Raw genomic sequence first — 12678 nt, forward strand, 5'->3', positions numbered from 1 at the left:
GTGCTTTGAAGTCCTGGCAATAATTTTTTTTTAGGAAGGGAAATAATTTGTTTAAAGTCATCTTCTTGCTGCATTGTATCACATGAGAGCTTTCTTAAGCCACTGTAAAGCCATCATAAGCAAGAGCAAAACAAGTTAATGAGCTTTTAAGAATGTAAATTGGTGTCAAGAATGAAAATGAGGGCTTTGTGTTTTTCACCACCCACCAGAGCCAGGATATATAAAGAAGGTTCTGAGACCAGGAATCCATCCCACTGACGAAACGCACTCCTCTGCTACCTAAGCCCTCCACTCCCGACACCATGCACTGCAACAACTTCTCCGAGGCTGTCTTCCCAGGATGCTACTGGGGCACCTATGGCTACCCGCTGGGATATAGTGTTGGCTGTGGCTATGGCAGCACCTACTCCCCAGTGGGCTATGGCTTCGGCTACGGCTACAATGGCTGTGGGGCTTTTGGCTACAGGAGATACTGGCCATTTGCTCTCTACTGATTGGCTGAAATCCCCGAGGCGTAGAATCTTCTCTCCCCTGAAGGCTGAGCAGCACATCTCCAGGTTCCCCCCGTATCCACTCCTTCATTCCTCATTTGCTCATCAACCTCAGAGACACTGCCTTCCAACTTACCTCCAGTCCCAGGGGAGGAAAATGAAAAAGGAGACGCTTCCTCAAGCTGCCTGCCCTGGCTGATGTTCTCTGGGATGTTTTTGGAAACTTGACCTCCTACTTGTCATACACTACTTTTGAAATTTTCATGACACTCATGACTTGTCATGATGAAGTCATGGCTATGTCTATCAAAATCTCAATAAATTTATCTCAACTGGTATAATATTCTCATGCTAGAGTGAAGTTTCCTTTCTTGGTGTGTGGCATATTTTCTGTTACATTGGGAGTGGTGGGGGGAAGTGAATTTCTTTTTCTCACGTGGGCATTAGGAACAGTGAGAAAGCAAAGAATTATTGATCCCGTGTGATTAGCAGGTAAGAGGGTGGGTTGCAGGAAACGAATAAAAAGATTGCCTGTTTGAACCTTCTTAAAATTTTATGATGCCCACCTCCAACCCAATGGAGCACCATTTATTGCTCGGGGTGCCCTTATTATCTCACTACTACTTCTCCTCCGTGAGAAAACCCAACACAGGAGGAACTTTTTCAGTCACTTCCATGTTAGTCCAAATGGAACCCACTGCGTTCCCTTTCCCAGGGACTAAGGATTATAGACAAAAGTACCATGTCCCCTAATGAAGGATTCTGGAGCATTGAGTAATAGAGAAGCCACAGACATCCTTTGGAAATCAGAGTTTTTTAGGTGAAGGGATAAACCTCCTGTATCAAACTATCTAAGGTGTCTATTTTGTAGCTTAGAAGCATCCAGGTTATTCACAACCATGGCAAGTTTCTTAAAGAATCAACAGCAGATAACGAGTTTCACTCTTAAAATATATGAACTGTATTGAATATTTCTGAAGATATATCAGCTTTTCTCTGTGTTCCTTTAGAGAACAGAGCAATTTCCTTTTATAAGCCAAATAAAAAATGTCTCAATCCTTCTATTGAAAACATATTACGTATAGTACAAATATTCTTGGTGGTAACAAGATTTGGCTTAACCCTGCTTTTTTATTGAATATGTGCAAGTGATTATATTGCATATGGTTCACTTTGTAGTTAAAAATATAAAGACTATTTGGAGAGGTCATTTCAGAAGAGAGTGTTTTCTCCACCATACTTTATCTAATGTATATCTTTTTTAAAAAACCAGGAAATATTTGATCATTTTCCTTTTTCGCAATAGTAGACAAAGTTACAGCCAACAAAATCTCCAGTTTGCAACTTTCTAGCAGCCACGTGTTGATTCATGTTGAGAACTGTGAATTAATTAAACATGCAGGTTAAAATAGAACAGAAAAAGAAAAGCGGGATTTTTCAGAAATTAGAGCATCAGATCGAAATTAGAAGGTTATCAGTCTGTTCTGTAATGATGACTGACTTACATAAAAATTTGGGCTTGAAGGGACCTCAGAGAGCACCTCATCTAGTGTTTTGGAAATTTCAGTATGCAGCTACCTGAGTAGCTGATTTAAAATTTAGATTCTTTTGCCTTGCCCCTGGGGATTCTGACCCAGTATATCTGGGGTCAGGTATAGAAATTTAAATTTTTAAAAAGCTCCTGATGGCTTCTAGTACAGGTGGTCTGAGACTCACACTCTAAGAAGCACTGTTTCAGGTCATCACAGATGTACACTACCCACCCACCCACACCATTTATTTATGACACTGAGTCTTGATAAAGGGAAGTCTTTTACTCAAAGGTGCCTAGCACATCTCAACAAGACAAGGACAGAGGAGGGAAGATTCTTTACATCCCCAAAGGAGTACAGGATGTACAACATCTGTATTTAGAACCTTTCAACTTGAGTTAGCATGTGGTTGCTAGAAAGTTCCAAACTGAAGAATGCATTGGCCGTGATAATGTCTACTATTTTCAGACAGAGAAATAATCTATTAGGTAGATATCCAGTAGTCTGGTGCTGAAGGCTTAGATGCCATGACCTGCTAAAAAGAAAAAGTATGTTATGTAAGGATTTTATAAATTCACTTTTTCCTATTGCATAGAAATGACAAATTCCTAGTGCGCCTACATTATGTAATATTATTTGATGATTATTTTTAAAAACTGAGATTCAGTCTTTTCAAATGCATATACCCAGGTCCCATCCCTGCACATTCTGATGGGAAGATCTATGGGGTCTGGGGATTTGTATTTAAAAACATTCCTTTAAGTAATTTGGTTTTATGCCATCAATTTAGAACAATTACAGGGTCTGTTTTCATGGCTGTTCTTTCCCATCTTTTTTAGTTATCTCCTTTTATTTTGAAATTAAAAACCAGATGATTCCTCCATATTTATATAGAATTCATAAAAATGAAAACAGAAAGTAACATATTACAGGTAAATTTAAGAAAAGCTTGGAACGAACATTTACTGCTACATTTAAGCTTAATGGTAGTCTGTAAAGAGTGTAGTTAGATATTTGTTTCTAATCACTTTATCAACTTTGGTATTGATCTGAGCCCAGTTTAGTGCTCTGTACATAATAGAAACTCAATATATGTGACTAGATTATCAGACCACTTTCCTCAATAAACACGAAAAAGATGTTAAACATCTGTTTGCTACCCTCTTGCAATGCCATTCTTTAATTCACAGCCATTTGTGGGTTGGAAGTTCAATGTCTGTGCATTTTATGAGGTAGGTTTATCTCACAAAGTCACACAGGAAGTATTGTTTTGATTTTCTATTTCACCATTAATTGCTTGTTTCTTCTAATTGAAAACCAGGCTGTGTATCTTTAACATTTCCCTGCTGAATACAGTTTATATAACTGAGAACTTGATTTGAATATTAAAGGCATCCTATGCATAGAAGAATCTTCTAGAGAGACCCCCAGCAAGTCTAATTAGACCTCCTTTCCTTATCATTAGGCTTCCCAATCCCTTGGCTACTCTGAAGTAATAATTCACCAGTGGTAACTGAATATATAAATGTTAATTTGTATTTACCCATTTGATTCACAGGGGAGGTTTAGAGTCCTACAGAATTTTTCATGGCTAACTAGGATAGATAACATGTTATATGATATCGTATTTAACATTTCTCATGTACTCTCTAAAGACTATTTTGAAGGGATCTGACATCTGCCCTCTGTTACAAGGTTGGCAGAGAAACATTCTCCACATGGCATCCTTTACGTGACCAGTGTATTTGATGACACTCTCCAACAAAGGTGTTGACCATAACATTATGACACCCAAAAATGTGAAGATAATAGAGCTGTAGTGAATCTGATAAAGGCAGAGAGTTCTGTACTATATTCACATTATTCTTGCATATAAGAAATGACCAAATAATTTGCCCTTCCTCCTGTTTTTTCTTTTCCTGCACTGTCTTCCCTTCTGCTTCTGTATCTTTCTTCAAGATTATATTCTCTTCCCTTAGATCTTATTATAGTAGGATCAGTTCCTAAGTGGATTTGAGAGCAGTTTCTCAGCAAGAAGTCAGAAAAAAAGAGGAGCCTTCCTAGCACAGGGTAATCTCATAGTCATAAGAACTCAGTTGACAAAAGAAGGCAACCTTTCCCAAATATTCATACTGGCCCTGCTTTCCAGACCCCCGCCAAAAGCTTTCAGCCACAAAGGATACCTCAGGAAGATTATCAAACGCCTTATAAATCAGAGTTCTTCTCAGTTAGTAAAGATACAAAAGGACGCAAACATAAAACACTGAAGAATAAATACACGATGCCAGTATTTGGTAAATTTTACCCAAAGTGTAGGTCTTTTCTCATCCAGAAAAGGCTTTTCTTGCTCTTTTGTCAATAACCTTAGACACAGAAGGCAAAGCAGAAACTAGAAATGCTTCATACACATATGGGTGATTTTTGGTTTCCCATAATTTTCCTTCAGACAAATGGTGGCCTTTCTCAGAGCCATCCAAAGTGTATAGCTTTTGCCCAGTACACGTGTTCAACCCATAGATTTCTGATGGCACATGTGCAAGAAAATCATACTTAAAAACCAACCAACCAACCAACCAACCCACTCCTCTTTGTATACGTCTTTAGAACAGCATAATTAATTTTGAGCTAAATGCTTGGTAAGCACATGTTTTTATCTTATTAATTTCTTATGATGCAGACTATCTTCTCAATTTGGTTTATTTGTGATTTTAGGCCATCATTTCGAGTGTAGTCCAGTATAATTTTTCAGTCATTTCAAAGGCAAACATAATTAGGGAAGAGGCAAGAATAACCAATATTATTTCTGGGCCTGCAGTGGGTCATTACTACTGTTCACAACCCCATGAGGTTGGTTTTATTCCAGGTTCTATTATCCCCATTTTATACTTGAGGAAACTGGATTTCAGAAAGTTCAAATGACATGTTCATAATCTCAAAGCTAGAATGTGGCAGAGTGGGGTTTCTAATCCGGGTGTGTTGGATGCTGAAGCCTTACCACCTGCTGCTCTGCTAACCAAATCCACTCCAGTGGCATCCTGTAGAACTAAACACACACACTCCATAAAGGGACCCTGCTTTGTCTTGTTCATCCCCGTGTTCCCCAAATAAGGCACAACATTAAGCTCATATTATCCCCTCAATAAAATGATCATGAATGAAAAAAGAGGCTGCTATGTTTTTCAAATTAAGATCTCTAATCTTGGCAATGAGAGCCACTGAAATCATTTGTTTAAACCATCAACATGGCACTATTTGGCTGGGATTTTTTGTGGTATCCAAGAGAGAGCCCACGAATGTGTAGACTATGAGTCCAGAAATGACTTCCCAAGATGTCTGGATAGGCTACAGATACCATTATGTCAGGATCTACTGAGAGGCTGAAGCAATAACATCATGCAGAAATTTTATTTTCCCCAGCTCTTTTAGTGACATTAATTTAACTGTGTCCCTTAGATTTTAGAGATATCAAATAGAGAGTATTTGTAAGCAAATTTCTTTCATAAATGTCAAAAATGACTTTATGCCTTGCCTTAGAATGATGGGATGAGTAAGCTCTTCAAAGTTGCACAGCCCAGAGATAGAAAGCCAGTGAAGAAAGAAGTAAAAAAGAGGCACGCTATAGGGCTCATCCCAGATCTCAGTGCTTCCTCGTCAGCTGTCAAATTTTGCTTTTGTAGCTTATAAGTACTGTGCCACACTCTCACTGGTCCTAACATCAGAACTTAAAGTATAATTCATCTGTGACATTTTATATACACTCAAACGACTCCTATTATTCCTGCCTACTGCATTCACTGAAGCTTTTATAATTATGGCATTTAGCTGCATAGACTTACGTTGACTGTAGGCTTGTCTGCTTTGCCTTTGTTTCTAATTTGAAAGGTTTGTTAGGTCTACAAGCTCTTTAATATCTCTACTTCAAATCCTGGTATAGGGCTTTATGAAGCATGAGGACATTTAGTAAATTCCTGCAGACCAAAAGCATGGTTTACTATTGCAATTGGCATTATTTTTTTTGTTCTTCAGACATCTAATAATTGGAGAATTCAACTTGGAGTCTATTTTAACCAAAGACTTTGAAGACACTGCAGTAACTTCTCATTACAGAGGAAAAAAAAAACCCACAAAGAAGAATCCTTCTTCACCTTTGGCAGTCAATCCAGCTTAAACTTCTTTCAAGAATAATGAGGATCTCTCTCTCTCTTTTTTTCAAGGAGATCTAGGAAATTAATGAGAATACTAATTCCCTTGATCTAAAAAAGGAAAGAGGTACATTTCTTCATCACAGCCTCTGGTGAGGTTATGTGAGTCACAAAGGAAAAAGGATCCTATTATGTGCTGTAATCATTGAGCTTGCTGCCTGATCAAACCTTTATTCCTTGGACTAGGTGATGGAACTTCTTCCCTGAGAACTTCTACCAAAATGGCTGCTTGGAAGTTATGGATATTCCCTGGGCCATAGTGCTACCTGTGGTGATGGCAGCACCTTCTTACCCGCAGTCCTCTGCCTGTTGTAGCTACAGAGGGTACCAGCTACTTGGCTTAAAAGAGACTGGGCAACAGGTGTTTATTAATTAATTTGCTTATCGAATACTTTATCACTTCTGGGGCATTTTGTTTTTTTGTTTTCAGCCTGATCCGACTTTTCTTTGAGTTGCAAGGTGCTGCTTGAGCAAATCCAGCCTCTGTTTACAGTGGATCAGGTTCACTTCAAGATGTGTTACTTGAGTCTGTGTCTGAACTTTCCAGGAGTTCCTCATTTAGGCTTGTGATGCTTTTTTGAAATATGAGAATGTTTCTGTTTTTTTTTTTTTTAAACTTTTTTTAAAAAAATCTTTAATTCAACATAGGATGGGACATGTGGTTTGAATATGTTTTCTGGTGTAAATACGTTTACAGTGGTCATATTTTCGTTTATATTTTACAACAAAAATAATACTTTAAATTTAGTAAAATGAAGACTGACTTTAAAATATTACCAAAAGATGTTAACCCTGAGTTATCTGAAAGGAGAAATTGGTGATGTCCAGGTAAATTTAATTTATATATTAGTATCCATAGCCCAATAATAAAATCAAACCAATCTACTTTGGATCTTAAATAATAAATACAGAATGACTGTATATATTGAACTATAAATGCATATGTGCTTACTTTGAAATTCAATTAAAAAGTTAATTGAATATTCACACAAACATATGTGACTATGCACATATATTTTTATATCTTGCTATTCTCTTTAATTTTATCTCATCTCTAGAACCATGTTTTTTAATATGTGGTGCCTGGACCAGCACTGAGATTAGCATTAACCTGGAACATTTTCAGAAAGCAAATTTTCACGCTGCCCTCTTTCCTCCTCCCCCATCGAGAGCTGCGAGGTCAGCGATATGTGTTTTATGAAGAACACATATATCTCCTTCCAGGAGATTCAGTGTGTGATATGCCTGTAAAACACTGCTTAGACTATTAAGTGTATTGATTCATCAAACAAATACGGAATCATTTCATTAACCACTTTTATGAGTTAGATTTGGGATTAATGAAAGAAAACAATGATTTTAACATGCATTTATATTGTATTTTATGATTTCACTGTTTCTAATTAGAGCTTCAGAAAATCTCAGGAATTAGACGAGGTAGTTACATCTTCTGTACAACTTTGCAATTGAGGCACAGAATGTGGTGTTAGTATCAAAAGTTAGACAAACAATATGTAAATTTCAGACCAGAGTTCAAATCTGATTTTACTACTGTGGTCCTTCTATTATATTACCTATTAACCAAATTACACTCTAAAAAGTGTTAAAACCAGAAATGTAAGCAAGTCTATGTAAGGTTGGGTTATATTCTTGAACGTCTTATACAATTTATTGAAGAAAATAAAAAAAACACATTAGTAAATTCTTCACTTTTAAGGTCAACACTTTGCTCTTCTACCTAATGTTAGATACAGCCTCAATAGGATTCTTTTTATGATTCGAATCCCTGTACCACAGTGAATTTAAGTAGGATAAATAATCAATACAGGGTTAAATGAGAATCTGAATATAGTCTTTTCATTAACTCTTCCAAAATATACAACGAGCTCCATGTTATCTTCTGTTATACTTTTCTGAACAAGTGAGTATTTTAAAGTATTAGGTGGCGGGTGCTGTGGCTCATGCCTGTAATCCCAGCACCTTGGGAGGCTGAGGCGGGCAGATCACGAGGTCAGGAGCTCAAGACCGTCCTGGCTAACATGGTGAAACCCTGATTCTACTAAAAATACAAAAAATTAGCTGAGTGTGGTGGCACACACCTGTAGTTCCATCTACTTGGGAGGCTGAGGAAGGAGAATCACTTGAACCTGGGAGGTGGAGGTTGTAGCGAGCCAGGATCACACCATGCACTCTAGCCTGGGTGACAGAGCGAGACTCCATCCGCCCCTCTCCCTCCAAAAAAGAATTAGGTAAACATTTTGAATAATTGTGTGTGTGTGTTTTTAATTGTACTTTAAGTTCTAGGGTATATGTGTGCTTTTCATTGTGGAAATATTGGCTTGCCATTTTTTGGTTTGTGGATTTACATCCCTGATGTATAGATTGAATTATTTTGGATCCAAGGGTGCTGTCTAGAGACTATATAACTTATTTTCGCAGCTCCTATCCGCTTCTTCTAGAAATTCCTAATCAGCTTATTGCCAGTCAGCCTCGGTCAGATTACTTATTTTATAAATAATTTGTGCAGATTTAAAATTTCTGAGTTTTTTCTCTTTGATTTCTGAAGGGCGTTTTTAACTGATATAAAATTCTAGGTTAAGTATTTTTCTTTTTCAGATTTTTAAAACTATCACTCCATTTTTTTTCTGACTTTTAATATTTATGTTGAAAATTAGCTGTAATTCTTATTACTATTCCCCTAAAAAATGTGTAGTTTATAAAATTCTGGATACTTTTAAGATCTTTTCTTTATTTCATTTTCATCAATTAATTATTATATGCCTGAGTCTGAATTTCTCTGTGTTTACTCTGATATAAGAATCCTAACATTCTTGGATCTGTGGGTTGAAGGGATTTTTTTTGTTGTTGTTGTTACTTGCTCGCTGTTGTAGTATTTTTGTCAAAAGCACAATATTTTGACTAATAGCTTTTCTATGCTTTCTTCTGCCCCTCTTCTGCTAGGATTTCTGTTAGATAATCTTTAAATTGCTTAATGTTTTTCAGCAAATCTTTAGTAACTTACTCCATCTTATTTTTCATTCTCAATTTCTTTGTGTACTTAATCTTTTCTAAAAAAAATTGTTTTCAAGTTTATTTATCTTTATGACTGTTTTGCCAAATATTTTCTTCCTTCTATCTGATAAATTTTATTTTAAAATTTTATCTATTTGGGGATATTCATCAGATTACTTTTTATTTTTATATCATAGTCATTTTACAGTCAATGCTTGATAATTCTAATGTTTGTAGTAAATGTGAATTTTCTTCTATTAAATGTTTTCCTTTGATTAGATAAATTTACTTGCTTTTTCAAGTTTTTTTGTAATGTTTTATTGCATTATAGACATAATATAGAAAAGCTGTGGCTTGTGGCATATAAATATTACTACTTACACACGCATATGTTTGTGTGCATCCATATATACACAAATATACATATGCAAATATTTTTATCATTTTCCAGAGAATATAATCCCTTCCTTCTGCATTTTAGAAAGATAAAGAGCTTCTCAGTAAAATTCCTCAATTAATTGAATTAAACAACATTGTTACTAAATTTAATCAGCTTGATTCTACTTCCAATCTGTCTAAACTGCAACCAGATCCTGCCACTCTCTGATCCATGCTCTTTATTATAGTCTATATTTCATCTAGCGGGGAGGTTGGTCTATAGTTTCAGAGTGTTTAGTGTTTTAGTTTGTCATTGGAATTGTTTGAGATTTGTTCATTCTAATTATTGTATTTTATATTTTTAACATTTTTGGTTTAGTTATATAGATAATAGTATTCTGTCAAAATTCTTAAATATACCCTAGAACTTAAAGTACAATTAAAAACAAACACACACAATTATTCAAAATGTTTACCTAATTCTTTTTTGGGGAGAGAGGGGCAGATGGACACTCGCTCTGTCACCCAGGCTAGAGTGCAGTGGTGTGATCCCGGCTCACTACAACCTCCGCCTCCCAGGTTCAAGTGATTCTCCTTCCTCAGCCTCCCAATTAGATGGAACTACAGGTGTATACCACTACACTCAGCTAATTTTTTGTATTTTTAGTAGAATCAGGGTTTCACCATGTTAGCCAGCACAAATTTTGAAAATTTCCATTTTCAAAATGTTGACAAATAATTCATTTTTTATTGTTAAAAAAACAAACTACCCCTGGAGGCCTACACTGTACAGACCTTACCAACAGAATCATGCAGCTGGATTAACCAGGATCTGGGTGCATATCAAGTCTCTTTAATGTGATACCCACGCCATCATTCACACCATAATACGAGTGTAGAATTAGCGAATAAAGTAAAAGAGAATGCCTCTACAAGCCTCTTTGGTGCAAAAACATGAACTAGAATTCTATAATTTTTTAGAACAAATTGATTAACTTTCTACTCTTGGCTAAGAGTAGTTTTGCTCTCTATTCATCATGTGGCTACTCTAATGTTTTGCCATAAACACTATTTTGAAGAAGTATTTCAAAAACAAAGAAAGGAGAAGGCGAAGACATTTAACCTTACTGAAGGAAACGGAGAAGTTAATTCTGCTTTGGAATATAAAACAAAAATATTTTTTAAATAATTATATAAATTTTCTGCAGTTATTGACTTCTTTTTCTCTATGCTTCTTTTAAAATTGAACGACTTGATTTTATCGACCCTCACAAACCCTAAATTTTGACTCTGTTGATTTTCTGTTATTATGTTTGACTTATATTTAATTGGCTTCTGTTCTTATCTTCATAATTTTCCATCTTTGTAATTTCTGACATTTCTTTTGGCTTAAATTGCTATTTTTTTCCTAGCATCCTCACATAAAGTACTGCAACTTTGATTTCAAGCTTTTCAGTACTCTCACTAAACTCTAAAATTTTCTTTCTAAACAGCTACATCTCTCAAATTTTACTGCATTTTGTCATCAGTATCATGCATTTCAAAATATTTTCTAATTTCTATTGTGGTATCTCTCTAACATTTGAATTATTACAAATGGCATTGATTAATTTATAATTGTATGAGGGTTTTTTTTTTTTTTTTTTTGAGACACTGTTGCCCAGGCTGGAGTGCAGTGGCACACTCTAGGCTCACTGCAAGCTCCGCCTCCCGGGTTCTCCTGCCTCAGCCTCCCGAGTAGCTGGAACTACAGGTGCCCGCCACCACAGCTGGCTAATTTTTTTGTATTTTCAGTAGGGACGGGGTTTCACCATGTTAGCCAGAATGGTCTACATCTCCTGACCTCGTGATCCGCCCACCTCAGCCTCCCAAAGTGCTGGGATTACAGGCAGAGCCACCGCGCCCGGCCTGTATGAGTTTTTTTTTTTTTTTAAGTTGAAAACCATAAATTAATTTCTGTCTTACTAATGTTTTACCTTTTAAAAAGCGCATTGCCAGTGCTTAACTGAATAATAGCTCAAATTTAAAGTCTGATGCCAGCACCTGTAATAGATTTCATTTTAACACATTTTCTTTTTAAAATAAAATTTGCATACTTTAAGGGTAATAAACTCCTTAGCCCCGGAATAATGTGGTGGCTTGTTATCTATTCATTTTCTAATGTGATTTTGTTGTGTATTTGTGGTATTAAAATTAAAGAGCTATAGTTCTCTGTGAATGAGCTTTGTATACAAAGCCTTAACCAATATCCTCAGTTTTTAACTCTCTTAAAGTAATAATTTCCTAGTAGTTCAGAATTTGACTGTGAAGCATTCTCTGACTAAACACCTCAGGAGCAGAGAAGAGCTTAATTCACTCCCTGTACAATTGCCCATGTGTTGCTGCTGACAGGAGGAGGGAACTAAGAAGCTGTGCAAGCACCAGGAATACATAGAGCAGGGTGACACTTTAGGCTTACATGGCATGGCTCACATTAAGAAAAACAGAGAACTCATGTTTGTAAAATTGAGTAAAGAATGCCTATGGGCTTTGTTTTTTTTTTTTTTTTCCTTGAGACAAAGTTTTGCTCGTTGCCCAGGCTGGAGTGCAGTACCGCAACCTACGCTCCCGGGTTCAAGCGGTTCTCCTGCCTCAGCCTCCCAAGTAGCTGGGATTACAGGCATGTGCCACCACACCGGGCTAATTTTGTATTTTTAGTAGAGACGGGGTTTCTCCATGTTGGCCAGCCTGGTCTCGAACGCCTGTTCTAGTGATCCGCCCGCCTCAGGTGATCTGCTCGCCTTGGTCTCCCAAAGTGTTGGGATTACAGGCGTGAGCCACGGCACCTGGCCGCCTATTAGCTTTTAACAACTATCTCTGAATTCACCCCATTTTGGGTGCAAAGATGCCTGAATCCCTGCATTCACCAACTGGCTACAGACTGATTTATTTATCCGAGTGTGTGTAAGGAGATTATAACTGAACCTAGGTGGAAAGGATCTAGACGTGGAAGCTGTGGGTTCCATGTTGGTGCTTTCCCATGGCTCAAACTCAGTGTAGCTGAAAATAACCTGTAGCAGCTAA

At 36.8% G+C, this 12678-nt stretch overlaps 1 protein-coding gene across 1 annotated transcript; it reads left to right on the forward strand.

Moving 5' to 3' along the window:
• The first annotated feature begins 279 nt into the window (after positions 1-279).
• KRTAP8-1 (keratin associated protein 8-1) lies at positions 280-615 on the forward strand. The gene has a single exon (NM_001193418.1). It carries the CDS (start codon positions 303-305, stop codon positions 492-494), a length of 192 nt encoding a protein of 63 aa, NP_001180347.1. The 5' UTR covers positions 280-302; the 3' UTR covers positions 495-615.
• Positions 616-12678: the final 12063 nt, after the last annotated feature.

The sequence above is a fragment of the Macaca mulatta genome, chromosome 3 (genome assembly GCF_049350105.2).
Source record: "Macaca mulatta isolate MMU2019108-1 chromosome 3, T2T-MMU8v2.0, whole genome shotgun sequence".
NCBI lineage: Eukaryota > Metazoa > Chordata > Mammalia > Primates > Cercopithecidae > Macaca > Macaca mulatta.